Source organism: Typopeltis vanoorti, chromosome 14 (assembly GCF_054136105.1).
Source record: "Typopeltis vanoorti isolate ZY-2024b chromosome 14, IOZ_Tvanoo_1.0, whole genome shotgun sequence".
NCBI classification, from domain to species: domain Eukaryota; kingdom Metazoa; phylum Arthropoda; class Arachnida; order Uropygi; family Thelyphonidae; genus Typopeltis; species Typopeltis vanoorti.
The window spans coordinates 72951734-72973548 of NC_143562.1; the positions used below are offsets into that span (position 1 = coordinate 72951734).

A 21815-nucleotide genomic window follows, 5' to 3' on the forward strand; every position below is an offset into this window, starting at 1 on the left:
ATAGCCACTCATAAAATTACTAACGAACCTAGCAGGAGGGACATATGAAGGTAGTTTAATCTTTCAGGCCACGACTGCATGTAAAACAAAGAGAAGTGAGAACAGTTAGATTAGAGTTTGAAATTTTATTACTGTGTATTATTCTGAGATAGCCACCTTGGATAAGAGTCTTATCTATCCTCTGTATTGGCTGGTGCAGCAAAAAAATAAATTCGTTAATATTTAAACAGCGGACTGTCTCAGAGGACATAACTTTAGGGCCTTGTCCCATGCATAGACAAAGCCCTAATGAATGAAAGGATTACACGTGACAAAATTTTAAGAGCGGCCTGAATCATGGTTTGTTTAAGAAAAAGAAAGTGATAGCTGACTTATTAGAAAACTATTACAGAAGCCGGAAAGGAAGTAACTGTATGGGAGAGTGTAGAAAACAGTGGTAAAGACAATAGCAACGATAGGAATATACAAAGTAGAAGCAAATATAGTTTTAACAGAAGTTTATTTTGCACTTGGTTAGACTATAATGAATTTAGTTTAATTCCTTATCCAAGCGTGAGCAAACAAAGTTTACGTCTGAAAATATCTTCAGGACTGAGGCAACTCGGAACAAAGGTGGACCAAGTTCTCATCTCTCCTTGTCTCAGTTTGGTCCACCTTTGCTCCGAGTTGCACCATCTTGCCTCAGTCCTGAAGATATTTTTAGGCACAAACTTTGTTTGCTCACACTTGGATAAAGGATTAAACTAAATTTATTATAGTCTAACCAAATGCAAAATATACTTCCAGCATGTTTCTCTAAATCCAGAGTAATTTAATAATAAGGTGGTACACCAGTTGACAACTCATATAGGTAAATATGACCTCTCTTGCTTCTGCCTTAGTGTCACCACCTCTGGGTCTGCCTCCCACTAACGAGACCTCAATAAAGGTCGAAACCGGTCTGGATAGTGGCCCTTCCCTCAATACATAGCATTATACATGTCTGCAAGGAGATGTGCGTTGCATGGTGGGAGATACTGAGACAAGGAGTAATGAGAACTTGGTCCACCTTTGCTCTGAGTTACCAACAATTGCACCACCTTGCCTCAGTCCTGAAGATATTTTCAGGCGCAAACTTTGTTTGCTCACACTTGGATAAAGGATTAAACTAAATTTATTACTTGGCATTCCCTATTAGTGTGAATTCAGTTTTTGTGAATTTTTATTTAGTTATTTTATTTTTTTTGGTATTCTCATTACTGGCCCGTGCTAGGATGGTAGATATAATCAGAACTGTGCTGCTCTGCTACAGTATGTGATACCATCAGTGTTGCTTGTGCCATTGTTTTAATTTTGTTGAGAATACTTACAAAATGTTGTTTTTTTTGTTTGTTTGTTTTTAATTGAAGCATTTTCTTTATATCAGTAATTTGTTTCTACTTAAGAAAATACCAGAAAATGACTATATAGAGAAAAAAAAATCCTAAATAAACACTCTTTCATTTTCTCTTCCCTTTTCAGTTCAAAAATGGTATTCATTTTTAAAAATACTGTAGTTAAACTTAGGACTATAGAAAGTTACATGCATGCAAGCTCCATTCAAGAAGTTTTAATAATAAAAAATTCTTGTGTGTGTTTGGAGGGGAATTCTCTCCAAGAAAATGCTTATAAGTAATATTAAAAATGGTCACATTTTCAAATTACCTGTATAGTAAATTGTCGAGTGTGTCAATAAACTCAGAAAAAAAAATTATTATTATTATTATTATTAAAACAAGACCTCGGAGTCAAAGACTCATCTAGGAGGTAAAAATCTGCTTTGTTTAATATGTTATGTTTAACTATATAGAGAATTATTTTTTTACTATGTTGAACAAAGCATGCATATGATGCAGTATTGCATGATGTAGAACAACATTATAGTTGTAACTTTCTGTAGGTCCATTACATCCTTCATACAGTGTTGTTCTACATCATGCGCATGTTTTTTCTAACAGTCAAAAAATAAATAAAGAATTATCTCTATATAGTGCATATCTTTAGAAATTTGCAATACATGACATTGATGACTATCACCAGAAGTCAAAAAATATTTGTTTGATCATCATTGACGACTAAAAGTCTATTTCAACTGAGCCAGTTTGGCTTGTTTATTCCATGAAAATAATAAAATGGCTAGCATCAAAGTTTTTTTACAAATTCTTTAATCCCTGCTTATTAATGTGTGATAACTAGTGTCCACAGCTAAACTAATCAAGTTCTATGTATATATGGTGAACACATGATGCAAGCAGTTCTTATAAACTAATATTGCTGTGGTGATTGTGCAGTCAAGTGATGTTTAAACTGTGCACATTTGTGCTGAAACCAGATGAAATGAAAAAGCCTTCAGTCGTGATATTTAAATTTTTATCATAACTGAATTAGACAGAAACTGTCAATGCCCAAAGCAAAAAGGTATCAAGACAGAATATTTATTGGATATTCCTATATTTTACAGAATATTCCTATACTTGTAATAGCTGTACTAAGTATAATCCTATACTTAGCAGTTATAACAGTTTATACAAATATTAAGACATATGTTAACTGGAAGTAAACCTAAATTAAGAAAAAAGTAATTAGTAAAACTTTAAAAGTAATTTTAAAGTTTGTTAATAAACTTAAGTCAAAGTTTATTAACAAACTCCTAGCACCGTCAAATGGTATGTTATTATAAGAATATAATTTGTTTCCTAATTCCCTAATGATCAGTGTTTGGCATCTTAATTTAAAAAAAAAGTGATGAATATTTACTATATTGCATGTGCATTATTAATCCTTCCAGATGGTTAACTAGAAACAATATACTGACCTCAGAGCTTCACATAGCTACATGCTCATACATCAATCTGTGTGAGAAAGTCTTCCAGTTTATAAACCTGAAATGAAGAATTTTAGTGGGAAAAATGTATGATATTCCACATATACTCTTACTATTCTAATTGTAAATTAGAAGAAAACAATAACTAGCAACCTAACCAAATCTGAATTGGCAGCTTTGAAATCGCTAAAATTAAATCCAGACATCATAATAACTAGAGCTGATGAAGGCAGTGCCACAATTATTTTAAACCGAACAACATATTTAGAAAAAATGAATCTAATAGTCTCAGACAACAGCACCTACCAACTTGTTAACTATAACCCAACCAATCGAATACAAAAGAAAATGGAAAAGCTACTTAAATCAGTCACTTCTCGGCCCGAAGACACAGTTAAAAAATTACTTCCACACTGTGCTCATTCCCTGAGAATTTATGGTTTACCAAAGATTCACAAACAGAACATTCCAGCCGATAATTGAAGGTATAGACAGTCCCAATTATCACCTAGCCAAGAAACTAGCGTCAACACTAAAGGAGTAGGTAAGTCATCCCCCTCCTATATTAAAAACACACAACACTTTGTAAATAAAATCAAAGACAGCACTGGAAAAAGGTGATTTATTAGTCAGTTTTGACATCTCTGCCCTCTTGACAAATTCCCTCCTGATATCACAGTGCTCTTTGCATATGTTCTGGCTATTTTGTGTGACAAAACACTTTCGACCTACAAAAAGAAGGCAAAGCCATGGGCTCACCATTATCCCCCCCAATTGCTAACTTTTGTATGGAATATTTTGAGTAACATGCTCTAGATTCCTTTCCTTTAAAACCCAAAGTCTGGCTTAGATATGTTGACAATGTTTTCATTATCTGGTCCCATGGCCTCTAGACACTTTCCTCAGCCACCTAAACAAACAACACAAACGCATACAATTCACAATGAAAAATTGAAAAGCAGAATATGCTTCCTTTTCTAGATACACTTTTCACACGTCTTCCTTCTGGCAGTCTTTCCTTCACTGTTTACTGGAAACATTCACATAAACTCCTACCACCACCACCCATCATAAAAACTAGGTGTCTTTAACACACTAAAAAACAGTGCTTTGAAGATTTGCTCCAATGAACAAGCACTTAAAGATGAATTAAAAATTATCAGTAATACCTTCCTAAAAAATGGCTACAGCCCAAATACTATCAACAAGATCTTACTTAAAAACAAAAATAAACTAGACTACAATGAAACTGTAATCATTCCATACATTAAAGGGATATCAGATAAAATAAACAGAAGTACAACCTTAAAGCTTCCTGCAAAATTAAAGAACTTACTCAACACATCCAAGGATCCACTTCCTCTGCTGGCCCACCCTGGAGTATACTGTACCGTATTCATTGCACCTGTAATTTGCTCTATATGGGGGAAACAGGACACACAATACCTATCAGAAAAAAGGAACATAAACGGCACAGCAAATTTAATAATTATGGTAAAGCTGGCCTTTTTGATCATGCCCTGAATACTTTACACAGAATGGACTGGAAAAGCATCTGTTGTTTACATCACCAAAACATGGTATGAATGTAAATTTAAAGTGGCCTGTGAAATTCTCTTTAATCACCCCCAATCTTAACAATAATGATGGTCTATGGAAGGCACATATTCTATCCACATAACCTTTCTCCCTAAGAGTTAATTATAAATAGGACTATAGGTAATCCAGAATCTTAAATCTAATATAACAATTCTCATGTTAAATTAGGACATCACTTTTGCTGTAATAAAACATATTTTTCCACATACTATCTATGTGGAAAAATTTTTCTCTGTTATATATAAATAGAATGTAGCTTTCTCAGTGAGAGGGTGCAGCACCATGCCCTTCCGGTTCTTTTTGTTGGTGGCTTTCCTTTTTGTTTCTGCATATCCATGTGATCCTGTCCATGATCTTATATCTTCAAGCCATGTCCTTTGTTTTTTTTTTTGCCTCTTGATCCTTTTCCCATAATTTTTCCTTCTAAAACTGTTAGTACCCTATATCCTGCTGAGTACATGTCCCATCCATGAGCTTTTCAGAGCTCTCCTACAGCACCACATTTCAAAAGCCATTATCTGTTGTCTTACTCTCTTCTTGAATATCCAGGTCCCACTTTCCATATGTGAAAACTGGCCACACTAATGTTCTTATGATTCTTTTCTTTGTCTCGATACCCACAGAACTTCTGAGCAGAATTTCTAATATAGCTTTGATGTAGTTATTTTATTTCATTTATTTATTTTATTTTTATTTTTTCACTAGTTCAGGCTAGTAGAATCACTTTTTTTTTATTCAAATAATTGTCTCTGTGTGTGTGTGTGTGTGTGTGTGTGTGTGTGTGTGTGTGTGTGTGTGTGTGTGTGTGTATATATACACCAGATGATGACCTTAATATGAAGGTCGAAATGTCAGGAAATTAAAATTATTTCTAACACAGTTGTAGTCACCATAATTTGTCTAAAATGAATTCTGATCACTGTGTAACACTAAAAGAAAGGTGAGGAATAATAATATTTACCCTGATAAGTGAGGCATCTTTACAATAAAGAATTAAGCTGTAATCACTGCTTACACATGCATGCATGCTGAGTAAATGTAAAAATTCAAAGCTAATATTTAAAATCTTACCTGCTGGATATTAAAATATTTTAAAAGCCTTGCTATTCCAAAGAATTGCAATAATACAACATTCTGTTATCATTGTATAACAACCATAATTTTATTTACGCATGCAATTTTTTGGCACACACCATATAGTTTTTCAGAGGTTGGCATTCATTCAGTCTTCCAATTTATTTTTTTTTTTCCCTTTTACCTTTAGTTCAAATCAAAATGAGATACTACATCGATGGAAATATGTGATGATTTACCTGTTTGGAAATGTAATTGCTTGTATTATATCAACAGGTTTTTTAAATGTGGCAGATCACAAGAAGGTAAGGCTTTTTTTTTTTTTTTAAACTATAATTCTGATTGACAGATTTACATTAAAGTTATAAATGTAGTACATAAATTTTTGAAAGTATCATTGAACTACCAGATGCCCTTTTCTTAAGTATTTTATTTCAAGGCACTGGGGGAAATTAAAAATAGTTAGTGTAGCAAGAAATATGAATTATTTAATAAAGTAACTTTGTAAGAAGATACACTGAAGGAATTTAGATACAAAGGTGAAAAACTTATCACGATGCAGCTTGTTGGGTCTAGAGATGTTTTGTTTACAGTAAATTACATGATACTTGTAGATAAACTTATATTTTGGTTACACATGACTTTAAATTTTTCAGGAAATGACAATGTATACTAAAATTTTAATCAATACCTTCCAATATTTCAGAAATGTTACATTACCATCTTCTGGGAACATAAAGCTATGATATGTGCACACAGGCACTAACAACAAGCAAATGAGGCTGAAAAAGGAAACTGGCGTTGATCCTAGAGTCCTAAAGGTGTCCCCCAGCAGGCTAAATTGGATTGTCTTGGCTGTTGGGCTGATGTTCTAAGGATGCAAGCTTCCCAAATTTGTTGAGATTTGGAAGTTTTTAGAGCTGAGGCTGATTCCAGGAACAATCTTTCCAATTTATATTTGCTACGGTAAAAGCCACTTTACTACACCGTAGCAAAAATAAATATGAATAATTACCTGGGACAGCATATGATATATACTAGGGGTTTGAGTGTTATAACCAATTAGTGAGAGTGAGCATATGGTCTTGACTCAGATGGCTAAATGTGCAGAATTTTCAGTCTAAAGGGAGGTGTTATATGAAATTACAGGGCTGGTAAGTATGACAAGCTTAGGAGCTTGCTTGATAAGTGCCATAGTATGTGAAACTGCAAGGACTGGATGTTGATAGTGCATGGGAAGTGATAAAGGAGTGTTTGAGGGGAAGTAATGGCGGGCTGCATACCTAGAGTCAGAAGAGTAAATCAAGTGGGAGTTAAATGGATAAATATCGTCATTAAGCTGGAACTACAAAAAAAGAAAAAGAAAAAATTGTGGAGGGAATTCATGGAGAAAGGTGACCAGCAGGCACATGAGCAGTTCAAAACACAGGCCAGAAGGGTAACTAGTGTGGTAAGAAAGGCAAATGCAGAGTATGAAAGAAAATTAGCAATGCAGGCTAAAGATAATCCCAAACAGTTCTTTCAATATGTTACATGTAAAAGGAAGAATGTTTATGGCAGAATGATTTTAATGAATACCAAATGGTGGGGAGGTAACTGAATTAGTCAAAATAGTAGAATTTCTAAGTGAACACTTTGCAAGAGTATATCATCTAGGTAGTGACATTGCAGATATGAGAGAGCCAAAGGCTTATACTGGAAATGAGGTAAATGAAATGGAGGTGCATAGCATATTACAGAACCTTAATGTGAATGCAGCTGTGGGATCAGATGGTATACCAGCTCAAGATTTACATGAAGCAACGTAGGAATTGTTGGTGCCCTTGACCATATTGTTTAATTTAAGTCTCAGCTCTGGGGCTAGTCCCATTGCATAAAGAAGGCTCCAAGACTGATGTAGCAAATTACCAACTGATCAGCATATCAGAAGTTGTGGTCAAGAGCAAAATACAGGAATGGATAGAAGTGGGAGAATACTTTATGGAGAGGGGGGGGGTTGCAGCATGGTTTTGTGAAGGGTAGATTATGCCCCAGTAACTTGCTCACGTTTTATAATACAGTAACAGCTGAGTTGGATAAAGGTAATGAGTTTACAGTGATACTGCTGGACTTTGCGAAAGTCTTTGACAGGATACCACATGAAATTCTAATCAATAAACTGCAGCGTATGGGATTGGTGAGGTGGATAAGAGGGTGGTTGATGAAGAGATAGAGAGTAATTCATTCAGGAGTAGAGTTCAGAAGAAGACCTATGACTATTGGTGTCTCACAGGGCTCTGTTCCTTGGTTGATACTGTTTAATTTGTACATTAATGATATAGGAAATGATATGAGAGGAACTGTTCAGTTGTTTGCCAATGATGCAAAATTGGGTAGAGCAGTGGTTAATATATATGTTAAAATTTTGCTGGATGATTTGGATAGACTGGCAGTCTAGGCAAAGGAGAATAGATGTCAGTTTAATATGGCAAACGTAAGGTTATGGGGTGAAAAATTACCAACTGTATTCCAGAGATTTGGGAGTGTTGTAATGTTTCTTTGTCTTTTCATGTACAACTTTGTATTTTTTCCTTTTATTCTTTTCTACCTAAACCTCCTTCTATATTAACCTTATCGGCTGCGCTATTTATGTTGTAACCTTTTCTTCCTTATTATAACTATCCTACCGCTGCGCCATTTATGTTGTGTCGCTTCTTCTTATTCACACTTATTTTAAACCTTTGTTGCTCTATCTCCGTAATACACTATCAGGTAGCACATGGTACCTCTGAGGAACAATGGAATTTCCTCAAGATCGAGGCAGTATCAGAGTGTCTAAGATTTACCTCTCGTAAAACGCCAAGAAATTTAGTTGTTTTGCTGCGCCACTTAGTGCTATTAGATTATTAAACATTAACAACCAAGAGGTAATCTCAGGACAGTACTTAATGATACCTATTAACTCTACAGACGTGGCCAAAATATACCCTTTTCAAATATCCCTTTTAATATCCCGCATAGGTTCGCATTAATATTTTATAAGCGGTGCATCGGATTCCAGAAATTACAGAAACTCTTTGTTAGAATCAAAAGCAAGGTTTATTATACTCAAAAGTTGATAGACATAATAACACTAAATCAAATCCCATCTTAAGGGAGTTTCAGACAAGGTATATAAAATTCAAACACTACTATTACACTTATAAAATATTATACAGTAGCTTCCTAAAGTAAGAATTATATTAACCTTCGTTAATGCATTAATCATGTACTATTATCACAATCAATCTAAGACTCCGTAGCTCTGTCAGACTACACAAGATAACATTCATATCTTTCACAATCTCTTAATGTTATGCCAATTCTTTACTCTAAACATATCCTTGATTTCATTCAATATAATGGCGAACTTTAACACAACGACAGATAATAAACATAAATTCAATATCCTTCTAAAGTCCTAGCAATACAACCTTATCCTATATCGTTAATGTTCCCTTTTATAACATGTTAACATGGCACAAATCTTTCATTCATATTGAGTGAAACACAAACAAAGTCTACTTATCTTCCTTTATGGCATCATAAGTTCACAGGAAACTGGCCTTCTGTGGACAGCCGGACTTTTCCGCGGAGATACTGTCGCTGAAACCCACGACTGCTGGGCACTGGCACCCTTCCTTGCCTCGAGAGGGGAAACACACCAGAGATCTAGGAGGAAAAAAGCATTGCTACAGGGTCGCATGACCCTTATATTACCCTCCTTTTTCTCGGCGTTTCTCGCCCCTTTCGATGTCCAGCGAACAACTACGTCACTGCGTCCATCGTCTCTGCCACTAATCGCACGTACGCTGACGTCATTGTTTACTCGGGGCGATCCGCTCCCTCGCGTAACCTTTGGACTTGACTCCCCCCCAACCGTTGAATTTGTGCTTACATTTTATAATTCTTTTATACATATTTTATAATGCTCTGCTAATGTTTTATACCTTCAATATCAATTTATCAATTTAATCACATTCATGAACAGCACAAAATACCCTTTCATTAAAGAACTCACTTGATTTATATATACATAATACTTATTCTACACTTAGAGGCAATTTATTGTATTTATCTCATTCTTTTGTTTGGAAAAGCATGTTAGACTGTGATAAGATAGGAATTCATAAATTTCCACTATCACAATCTAACAGGAGTGTTAGTGAACAGGGTATTAAAGTTTAGAGGGCATATAGCAAAAGCAGCTCATCAGATTATTTGGTTACTGAAGAATACTTTGAAGTGCAGAGACCAGCAGGTTATTATTCCTGCTTATCGAGAGTCTTGACTACTGCATGCAGTTCTGGTCACCCCTGAGTTTCTTGGCAATGAGGAAGAAGAGGAGAGAATCCAGAGACAAGTGACCACGATGGTAGCAGGTCTATGGAATGACCCTTATGAGAACAAGTTGAAGATTTACTGAAGGTTTTTTTTTTTTTTTTACAAGATTAATACAGAGGAAAATTTTCAGAACAGGTCTGATGGTGGGAGAAGTAAGGGCCATCTTGGAAACTGAGCAAAAGTGTAGTTTGCAAGGATGTTAGAAGTAATTTTTTTTTTTTGCTTGGAGAGGTTGCTAGATATAATAATTTTAGGGCTTCCCTCGATGAGTCTAAGGGCTCCATGGAGTAGCCCATAATAATTTCCCTGTAATTCTGTTAAAATGTGCACTGACTACTCAGTACCCTTCTCAAGTTAAGAACTCCAAACTCACAGAATAAATTTTTCACCTTTTGCTGCTATTCTTTGAACCAGCCCATCCTCTTGTGTATTTCCTAAAGAGCATAATTTTTTCAAATTCAGTGTTATAAATTTTCTTCTGTCTTCTCAGCTGTCCATCCATCGTACAAGTATACTAAGATTGAACAATCTCTTATGTACTTGTTACTATAAAAATTAAATTCTTTTTGTTTATTCATCTAGTGTACATAAAAATTCCTTTATATACAAATTTTCTTGAAGTTAGTAAAGTGCTGAATATTTTTTTTGTTAAGGTAATGTATTCCATATTAAGAAAAGTAATTTATTTATTATGATAGCAATTCTGTGCATTAACCTATTTTCTTGTAATAGGGAGGAATACTCAATTTGAATCGCAAACAAATGAAGGAGATGTTAAATCAAGATGATGTGAAATCACTAAATACTCCAATAGATGAAACAACAGAAGAACAAAATCATGTAGAAAAGTGTGATGATGACTACAGAACATAAATTATGTGGTAGTTTTGTATAGATTAAATGTTTTTTGCAAGTTATGCTTAGCATATTTCTTAACTCATTTAAATCTTAGTGATTTAAAATATGAAAGTGATCCTGATGATTTTCAAAATATGCATTCATAAATTAGTTCTTCATTAAAAAATTACAAAAGGACTAATATTTTCAAGGATATAAATTCTGACACAAGAGTTCAAAAAAAAAAAAATTGGAACTTTTGAATTTAATAATTTCAGAATGAAAATTCTGCAATTATTAAATACTTTTTTTCCTAACATAAATGTCATCCATCATTTTAATTTTTTCTTATGTCATCTGCTTACAACTCCATTCCTAAGAGCTGGTGTGTGTACATACACATACACCAGCTCTCTCTCTCATATATAGCAAACTCACTGAAACTAAAGTAATACTTTGTTATAGTGAAAAACTGCTATAATGAGAACTGACTGTTTAAGTATTTTAGAGAGGAGCAAGGGTAGGGGAGGACTTATTACAATGTGCAGTGTATAAATTGTGAATTATGTTGTAAAAATGAATTAGTTACTCATATAAAGGAACTATTTTCAACCTTTTATATGCTGTCTTATTTTTTTTAAAGATAACTGTACATAAAAAGTTTTGTAACTATATATTTGATATAAAGATCTGATGATTTTTTTTTTAACAGCAATAAGAAATAAATGATCTTAAATAAGTTCAAATAAATTGAAAATTTAATCATGGCTATTCACAATAAAAAAAAAAGCTTAATTTGAAGCTCCAGAAGACTATCAGTTATAAATTAAAATATATATTTCATAAAGTTACCGTAAAAATATGGTGGCCATATTTTCAAGAAAAAAGAAAATACTGCTCTTTATATGAATTTTTGTCTTTTCATATACAAACTGGAAATGTGACTACTTTCTTGTAAGCTTTGAAAACTTACATGGCCATTCCTGCTAAGGAAAACTATTACTCTGACATCCAAAAGAAAATAATTTTGGTTTAAGTGGAGATCATTTTTTTTTCTCTAATGTCATGTATTTGAAGAAAAATGAATAGCATATAATTTTCCCTTAACATTAAGTATGTTAAGATGTAACATTTAAGATGTCTGAAAGTTAAATTTTAAGTACAGTGGAACCTCGGTTGTCGGACGACTCTCATCTCAAATTGGTTCCCGAACAAAATCTCTGTTCCCAAACAAACAAACTGGTAACTACGCGCTCCGCAGGATGAGATGCAAGGCGGGAGAGCTTCAGTTACACGGCAGCTTCGGCTCAGTGCAGACACCTGCTCGATTTTGCAGTGCATTTTCTTGATTTTCTTTGTGTTTTGTTGTTTTTTTTCGTAAATTACAACTCTCCTCTGTATAGTTAAAATGAAGTTAAATTTTCATCTATATTTTGTCTATTTATTGTGTTTATTCTTTTTGTATAAGATTTTATGCATGAAGTACTATTATAAAAGTTTAAATAAGCAATCATCTGGGGTTTGGGAACACATTAAACCATTTTACATTAATTCTTATGGGAAAATGGTTTCAGTTTTCAAACACATCGGTTCCTGAACAACCTTTAGGAATGAATTATGTTCAACAACTGAGGTCCCTCTGTATTTGAATATTACAAAAAGTGAAAATACTTTTTGCAGATTTATCATTTAAACACACACACATAAGAAGTAATGTAAATAAAAAAAATAGCTTTTTTTTTTTTAAATTAAAGAAACCAAGAAATTATACTTGGTTTAATCCATTATCCAAGTGTAAGCAAACAAAGTTTGCACCTGAAGTATCTTTGAGGACTGGGGCAACTCATGGCAAAGGTGGTATAAGTTCTCATCACTTGCCTCAGTATCCCATAAAACCAAGTGAAAAACTTTTAACTAGTTTTTTTTTTTTTTTAATTTAATTTGCTCACACTCTGAAGCAGCAATATGGAGATAGTTGTATTATTTATGCACAGACAAAAAAGTAGCAGTTTATAGTTATGAAAGTAAGATTTGGAATGAAAGGACAAGTGTTTGGTATCCGTTTGGTTAAAATTTACACCATCACTGTTAACCACTATTCAAAACTTCATTGCCAGGTTAGGTTATGAGGGATAAAGGCTGACCAAAGACACAATCAATTTTTTTTTTTTACTGTTTTCTTATGAAGGTAAAATATTTTCTTCAAATAATGAATAATCTACTGATAACCTAGCTTTAACATAACTATAACAAGTCAGGAAATGATGATTATTATAGTGCCTGACATAGTAACATTACTGGAAGAGAATGAACTTTTGATAATGCCTTAGCATGGTGATATGTTTAATTTGAAAATGTGATGCCTCATAATGGAAATCATTCCATTGTTCTTAACATTTGCTGTCTTTCCTTTCCCATTCAAAATGAAACGCTGTAGTCTACACTACTATCTCTGGTGGAAAGAACCCACTTTTTTAATAGCCACATCAACTTCAAGAACTTAGATTTCACATCAAATTTTTAAAAAGTTCAACAAGTCTTAAAGAATAACAATTTTTATTTTATTTATATGTATATATTTATTTTATTTTATTTTTTGAAATAATAGCTATATTTCAAAATAAATCAAATGAGTTGCACACTATTTAGTTGTAAGGAAAAAGATTCACTTTGGAATATAAAAGGTAGTGAATTATCTGGATTTTATTGCATGTGTTTTCATTTTAACTCAAGAAAATACTGCAGTTGTACTGAGCAATCAAGCAAATTCCGCTTGCTCTCGTTCATGTATGTGTGGGAGGAGGGGGGGGGTTACAGGATACTCTGTGATAACACTACTACTAACATCCTATCAACAATTTTCCTCGTCTATCAGGACTTCAATATCATCAGAATTTTTCAGCTGTCTAGAGGACTACTAACTGAATTGCTAAGAGCTTTATCTTTTTCTTGCCATCCTGGTTTTAAACATCTTTTTTGCTAACCTTTCCTCTTCTCTTCTCTTTAAGTGACCATCCCACATTAGATTACTTTGGTTCACACTTTCTTGAATGCTATGCATATTAGATTCTTTTCTAATATGTTCATTGTCTTTGAAGTGGAAGAATGTAAGTAGGCATAATACTAGAAATAAATGAACATGCAAGTTGTGTTAAATAAAATAATTTTAATTGTATAATTTTCACTTGTCTTTCACGCATCTTTAGTAAAACTAAAGAACTGAACAACATAATACAATTAACAAATATTCTGAAAAACAACAATGCTGTAAGCTTAACAAGGTAACAAACAGTCAACCAATTTCTAAATTTAAAAAAAAACAGGAAAAGTTAGATAAAAAAAAGTACTATATCTCCCTTATGGGAAATAAAAACAGGCCATCAGATCTATTTAAAAGTTTCAACAATGTAGTAATGTTTCACATGTTTCCTTATATACACATTCCATGAGGAATCTGCTTTTATACAGAATTTGTCATATTTGACAGGCGTTTGCACTTAGCATGGAATTGTTGCAGATAAGATTTGTTCCTCATGATTTTCAAAGGCAGATTTTCCAGATTGTCATTAATTAAAGATGCCAAGAAATTATATTCTTGGTTTCATCCTTTATCCAAGTGTATGAAGAGTATTTTAATAATAAGGTGTGACACCTTTTGACTACTTGGTATTCTTCTGGGTCTGGCTGACACTGATGAGACCTCAATAAAGGTTGAAACTGGTATGGGTAGTGGCTCTTCCCATAATGCATAGCATTATACTGTCCCTAAGGATATGTGCATTGTATTATGGGATACTATGGCAATTGATGTGAAGTTATTAGCCTCTATATATACACAAGTAGCCCAGTCATGAAGTTACTTCATGCACAAACTTTGTTTACTTATACTTGAATAAAGGATGAAACCAAGAATATAATTTATCGGCATCTTTAATTTATAGTATAACCAAGTGAAAAAAATTTCAACTTCCAGCTGTCAAAAATTAGGCAAGCCGCAAGCGTAGAGGATCTGGTGGAGGAAACTTGTCTCTTGGTGAAAAGAGAAAAGTTGAGATTTTGAAAAGGCCACAAAGATGGTGAGAGACTTTAAATTTTTCACAGTGCATTCACATAATCCTTTAATATGGGTAATTTCCTTGTTGAGAAAAAGAGGCAAGAATTATGTAGTTGTTGAAAGCTTTGTTAATAAAGGCTTTGCTGAAACCATTCAAGGGGTTTCAGCAAAGCCTTATTAACTAATTAGGTTCCTGCTCGCCACTCACAAGAACCAAAAGTTCAAAATGTGCAGACATTGTAGTGAAATGAACTAACAGAAGGCATTTAAATAGGTTTTCAAAGATCATGTCTTCTGTTTGTGCCGTTCTAGTCTAAATCAGACATTTTTAGTTTAAACTTCTGAAAAAAAAATTCTTTAAATGTTGATTTTAGAAGATAGGTACTTAGAATTATGGCACTTTCTAGAAACTACCATACATTCAAAACTTGTTCATTTTTGCATATTCTGTGCTGCATATCTAGTTTTTTGCATAAGCATTCTCATATAAGTGTATTTTATATTACAAATAACATGCTTATTGTTAAAAATAGTTTATTAAAACAGATTTAAGTTTTTGCTCTCAGATGTTAAGCATGTCTACTGTCTGCAACTGCATTAATACTTTCAACATATCTAGTTCTTTACTAGATAATTTTTCCCTATGGCACAGTAGTACATGGCATTTTCTTTCTGAACAGAGTAGCATGTGACAGAGAAGTTGAAAACCATTACAACAAACAATTTGATAAATCTAATTTATATTATAGATATATGTTTAAGTTACATGATTGAAGAGTTAGCTCCTGGAAAATCGGAAGCCATGGGATATCCATAACCTTGATGTTGCGGATACACTGTTTCTCTTCTTGTACAGCCTAGATTTTCACCAACTGGCTGCATGTGAGAAAAATCAACTGCAGTATTTCCAGTGTACGTAGAATCTAAAATAGAAATTTATATAACTTTATTAATATATATATATATATATACACACACACACAGGGACAAAGAAATTAGCGCACCTGGAAGAAAACATGGTACAATGGCGAAACTAAGCAAATAGCTAGAGTGTGGGGTGGTATACAAATATTCCAAGTTTGGTGCGATTCCACATGCCCACACACCCTACCGTGGCACTGCAAGCACAAACCGGCAGCCTTATAAAGCCGATGGCCAACGCAAGCTAGAGTACAGAGTGACAATAATGCCGGATAGATGCCAGAGACGTCGATTTAAGCAACTTACGGACTTTGACAGAGGCGTGATCATTGGCCTAAAAACTGGAGGGTGGTCGGCGTGCCGTATAGGCATGCACATGAACTGTTCTGACCATACCATCCGACAGTGTTGGGAGCTGTGGACACATTCCAGCACTGCCACACAGCAGAGCAGCACCGGTCGAATCAAGAGGACCAACCCTAGAGTATCGACGGATCGCGTGGCAAGCACGGAGGGATCCCACAGTGACCCGGTCCACTACACAGGCTCCTGTATAGTGGACCGGGGTTCCAGATGTAAGGGCTCCTGTGTGCCCAAAGGCTTTGCTGAAACCATTCAAGGGGTTTCAGCAAAGCCTTATTAACTAATTAGGTTCCTGCTCGCCACTCACAAGAACCAAAAGTTCAAAATGTGCAGACATTGTAGTGAAATGAACTAACAGAAGGCATTTAAATAGGTTTTCAAAGATCATGTCTTCTGTTTGTGCCGTTCTAGTCTAAATCAGACATTTTTAGTTTAAACTTCTGAAAAAAAAATTCTTTAAATGTTGATTTTAGAAGATAGGTACTTAGAATTATGGCACTTTCTAGAAACTACCATACATTCAAAACTTGTTCATTTTTGCATATTCTGTGCTGCATATCTAGTTTTTTGCATAAGCATTCTCATATAAGTGTATTTTATATTACAAATAACATGCTTATTGTTAAAAATAGTTTATTAAAACAGATTTAAGTTTTTGCTCTCAGATGTTAAGCATGTCTACTGTCTGCAACTGCATTAATACTTTCAACATATCTAGTTCTTTACTAGATAATTTTTCCCTATGGCACAGTAGTACATGGCATTTTCTTTCTGAACAGAGTAGCATGTGACAGAGAAGTTGAAAACCATTACAACAAACAATTTGATAAATCTAATTTATATTATAGATATATGTTTAAGTTACATGATTGAAGAGTTAGCTCCTGGAAAATCGGAAGCCATGGGATATCCATAACCTTGATGTTGCGGATACACTGTTTCTCTTCTTGTACAGCCTAGATTTTCACCAACTGGCTGCATGTGAGAAAAATCAACTGCAGTATTTCCAGTGTACGTAGAATCTAAAATAGAAATTTATATAACTTTATTAATATATATATATATATATATACACACACACAGGGACAAAGAAATTAGCGCACCTGGAAGAAAACATGGTACAATGGCGAAACTAAGCAAATAGCTAGAGTGTGGGGTGGTATACAAATATTCCAAGTTTGGTGCGATTCCACATGCCCACACACCCTACCGTGGCACTGCAAGCACAAACCGGCAGCCTTATAAAGCCGATGGCCAACGCAAGCTAGAGTACAGAGTGACAATAATGCCGGATAGATGCCAGAGACGTCGATTTAAGCAACTTACGGACTTTGACAGAGGCGTGATCATTGGCCTAAAAACTGGAGGGTGGTCGGCGTGCCGTATAGGCATGCACATGAACTGTTCTGACCATACCATCCGACAGTGTTGGGAGCTGTGGACACATTCCAGCACTGCCACACAGCAGAGCAGCACCGGTCGAATCAAGAGGACCAACCCTAGAGTATCGACGGATCGCGTGGCAAGCACGGAGGGATCCCACAGTGACCCGGTCCACTACACAGGCTCCTGTATAGTGGACCGGGGTTCCAGATGTAAGGGCTCCTGTGTGCCCACGAATCATTTCCTGACACCTCGTAGATGTGAATCTATAATCCCAGAGCCCCTTACGTGTGTGCTCCCATTAACACCGCAACATCGCCGACTCTGTTTGCAGTGGTGCCAGGCGAGAGAGATGTGGAACACCACAGACTGGTGACATGTGGTCTTCAGCGATGAGTGCTGCTTTGTCTTGCGGACAGATGATCATCGTGTCCGGGTGTGGAGGACCCCTAGTCAAGGACACAATCCCAACCTCGCTATCGAGTGCCACACCTCTCGCACTGCAGGCATTATGGTCTGGGGAGCCATAGCCTGCAATAGCCGATCAACTCTCGTAGTGGTACATTGAGGGGGCAGGGGTATGTGGATGACATCCTACGCCCCCACGTTCTTCCATTCCTGGCCAGGATACCAGGAGGATAATGCCCATCTGCACAAGGCTCGGGTTGCCCAGGCCTGCTTATGTCGTGTACAGACACTTCCATGGCCTGCCCGCCTGACTTGTCCCGTATCAAACATTTTTGGGAGCAGCTGAAATGCCAGCTCCCACTGTGCCACAATATTCGAGATTTGAAGCACAGCGTCCAACACGTGTAGGCCAATCTGCCGCAAGACAACATCAGGCGTCTGTTCGCCACCATGCCGGACCGTATTGCAGCATGTAACGCCGCACGAGGCGGTGCAATGCGCTATTGATGATGACTGGATTGCATACGACAGATCCCTTTGTAATTGTCCTTCAGCTCTGTTTTTGCCATCGTGTGCATCACTCACCTGTATCATTACACCAATAAAATTTCAGTTGAATTCTATGCTTCCTTCTTGATGAGCTAATTTCTTTGTCCATGTGTGTATATGTTACGGTTAAAGTGAATAATTCCTAGAGGAGTCTGGTAAATGTAATAAAAACATGTTTATAGGTTTTCATTCTCAATAGAAATTATAACAGCTTAGTTCAGGTTAGGTTAGTTTATAATGAAAAAAGTAAGGAAAGTACTTCTTTTGCACTCAATGAAATCAGAAATCATTATAAACTGACAAACTAACCTGACCTTTATCGGTTGGAAATCATAAACTAACCTAACCTTTATTGGTTAGGTTAGTTTATAATGAAAAAAGTAAGGAAAGTACTTCTTTTGCACTCAATGAAATCAGAAATCATTATAAACTAACCTAACCTAAACTAACCTGGATGTTGCATGTCGAAAACCAGAGTGTCGTCGTAGTATGTCGTGGGCAGATTAATGGGGATAAAAGATAAACGTTGTTGTTGTGGGCCGAGCTTAATGATTGCGGGCAGATAAATGGGGATAACAAATAAAAGTTGTTGTGGGCAGATGAATGGGAATAATATATAAACGTCGTTGCTGTACCTCTTTCCTCATCATTGGAGAAAAACACTGATCAGTTCTTCTCTGATTTATCTATTATCCCCATTTATCTGCTCGCAATCGTTAAGCTCGGTCCACGACAACGTTTATCTTTCATCCCCATTAATCTGCCCATGACAAACTACGACTACACTCTGGTTTTCGACATGCAACATCTAGGTTAGTTTATAATGATTTCTGATTTCATTGAGTGCAAAAGAAGTACTTTCCTTACTTTTTTCATTATAACCTTACCTAACCTAAGCTGTTATAATTTCTATTGAGAATGAAGACCTATATACAAAACCTATAAACATGTTTTTATTACATTTACCAGACTCCTCTAGAAATTATTCACTTTAACCGGTTATTATTAATAATAACCGGATTTATCACTTTAACCGTAACATATATATAAGAAAGACTTAAAAATCTTTTAAAAAAAATTAGTTGGTTTTATTAATAAAATTGTAATGATATTATTGCACTTCTAAGCTGGTTCATCAGAGGACCAGATAACAATTACCTGGTTAATTCACTTGCTGAATAGTTGAGATTACTATAATTGTGACATAAACACAATAATACTCCAATGGCTGTCGTAAAATAAATAACATTTGTATTTTAACAAATGTTGTACTAAAATCAATGATCTGCAAATGTTTTAAGGAATACCACTATCAATAATAGTTGATAAAATGGCAAAAGATTATCATTAACATTTTCAGAACTAACAATGTGTTGAAATAGTTAAACAATAGAAGGCGAAGATGATTTTTCACTTGGTTTTACCATTATTCAAAAACTTTACCAACTCTGGAAACTTTCAGTTTTGCAGCAGACAAAAAAAAAACAAAGGGAGTATTTTTCATTCCAGCATCAAAATCTTTACCCAAATTAGTAGGAAAGAGGCTGTCTACGGATATGTAGAACTGCATACTAGTTGCTTGCAGCTCAAGATATAATGAATGTTAAACGAGAGAGATCACATTTGGCAAATGAAAGTTGATCTCAAAAAGCAAACATCAAAACACTTCTTAATACAGCACATATTGTCTTCTCTATCCTATGCCCTTGAACTTGACACTATTTATAGAATTATGAAGCCGAATGGCTTCATCCCAAAGAAGATTTTGTGTATATCACCGACATCTACAAGCTAGTTCCTGTACATAGCATACATTGCTCAAATCTCTGAACCAATTTTAAAGGTCCTAAAACAATATTACTTAGTGCCTATTTTATTTCCTATAAGTAAACTCTTCCATGTTGCCTTCCACTAAGGATAAACAGTCTCATTTTTTTTCACTCCAATGTGTTTACCAGATTCCTTGTGATTGTCTTCTTTCATACTTTGGACAACAGGATGTTCAGTTGCGAAAAAGTTGCAAGAGCATCAGACCTGCATCCTCTCTTAAAATGACTCCAAAATCTCATCTATTGCAGCACAGAATTGACACAGACAACACAATCTTCTTCTTCTTCTTAACATGAATTTTAGGCCAAGCGGCCTGTTCTGGTCTCATGCCATCTTTTTCTTGGTCTTCCAATTCTTCTTTTTCCACTTATTTTGTATCTGTATAATATTTTTGGTAGTCTGCTGTCCATTCAATTTAAATGTTATAGCCATTTTGTTTATACTGTCTTATGTAGTAATTAATTGGTTTTAGTTTCAGAGATTGTAAAATTTCTTCATTTGTTTTATGGTCCCACTTGGTGATATATCCAGCTGTTTTTCTGAGAAACTTCATTTCTGCTGTTTGAATTCGTTTTTCATCTTTCCTTTTTGTGGTCCATGTTTCGCTTCCGTATAGTAGAGTTTGTTTTGACAGGACATTATATAGTCTGATTCTAGTGTGTTTTCGTACTAGGGATGGCTTAAATATATTATTTATTATGCCATTTACTTTGACAAAGTTTGATATTTTGGTTTCTATGTCTTTTTCTTCTTTGTATGATAAATCACATCCCAAGTATCTGAAAGTATTTACTTGTTCTAATATTTTATTATCTATCACTATTTTACTTCTTATTGGGTTTTCTCCTTTGAATGCCATTATTTTTTTTCTGTAGATATTGTCATATTATATTGTTTTGAGATATCATTTAATGATTTTAATGATCTTTGTAAATCATCTTCTGATGTAGCTAATACTAGTGTATCTATCTTCATTTGTGGGTTATTTGTATACCAAATGTGTTATACTGTTTCCAGATTGTTATAATTTTATATATATATATATATGAAAACGTACTATTAACTCAGGGTTGGGATATGTTCAATAGATCACGCTTCAACAACTATAAACAACCTCACAACCTTCTACAATTCCCAGGTGTATACAAGGTTACTTGTGAATGCGGAAAGCCTTACTATGGACAGACAGAAAAATCTATCTTACTACGTCTCGAAGAGCATCAGAGAGACATTGCCTATAAGAGAACCAGAGCTACTGCTCTGTCGGGCCATGTCCTGCTTTCAATAAACACGAACAACAAAGGCCACCAACATGAAATAGATTGGACATTGACTTCAAACCTACACATCAGCCATGATGAAATAGAGCGCCGCATTGTAGAGTCAAGGGAAATCACCTTAGACCCTTTTCATTTGAATAATAATCTTAGCTATAATTTGGCAGACTCTTTCAACTCTACTATTAGATACTGGAGATCGCGTGATTCCACACACGCACAGGTGTACAACAATAGAACTTTAACTCGGACTGTAGTTCAAGCTCATAACTGTAATTTACAGTCGAATATTATGGCTTTATAGTTGTATAGCTTT

The 21815-nt window shown here is 34.9% G+C and overlaps 2 protein-coding genes across 8 annotated transcripts in view; one reads left to right on the forward strand and one right to left on the reverse strand.

Annotated features, from left to right (window-relative positions):
* Nucleotides 1–11333, forward strand: part of LOC150099658 (lysosomal dipeptide transporter MFSD1-like) — a 258890-nt gene extending 247557 nt beyond the window's left edge. For both annotated transcript variants that reach the window (XM_090403622.1, XM_090403623.1), the window contains exons 12-13: nucleotides 5706–5820; nucleotides 10610–11333. In XM_090403622.1, the coding sequence (XP_090259748.1) occupies nucleotides 5706–5820; nucleotides 10610–10750 (256 nt within the window). In that variant the 3' untranslated portion in view covers nucleotides 10751–11333. The remainder of the gene's footprint in view (nucleotides 1–5705; nucleotides 5821–10609) is intronic.
* Nucleotides 11334–13515: 2182 nt separating this feature from the next.
* Nucleotides 13516–21815, reverse strand: part of LOC150099659 (DNA-binding protein RFX6-like) — a 295066-nt gene continuing 286766 nt past the window's right edge. For 3 of the 6 annotated variants that reach the window (XM_090404483.1, XM_090404484.1, XM_090404485.1), the window contains 2 exons: nucleotides 16918–17074; nucleotides 13516–15691 (listed from right to left, as the gene is read on the reverse strand). In XM_090404483.1, the coding sequence (XP_090260609.1) occupies nucleotides 15661–15691; nucleotides 16918–17074 (188 nt within the window). In that variant the 3' untranslated portion in view covers nucleotides 13516–15660. The remainder of the gene's footprint in view (nucleotides 15692–16917; nucleotides 17075–21815) is intronic. The other 3 variants (XM_090404480.1, XM_090404481.1, XM_090404482.1) reach the window with 1 other exon arrangement.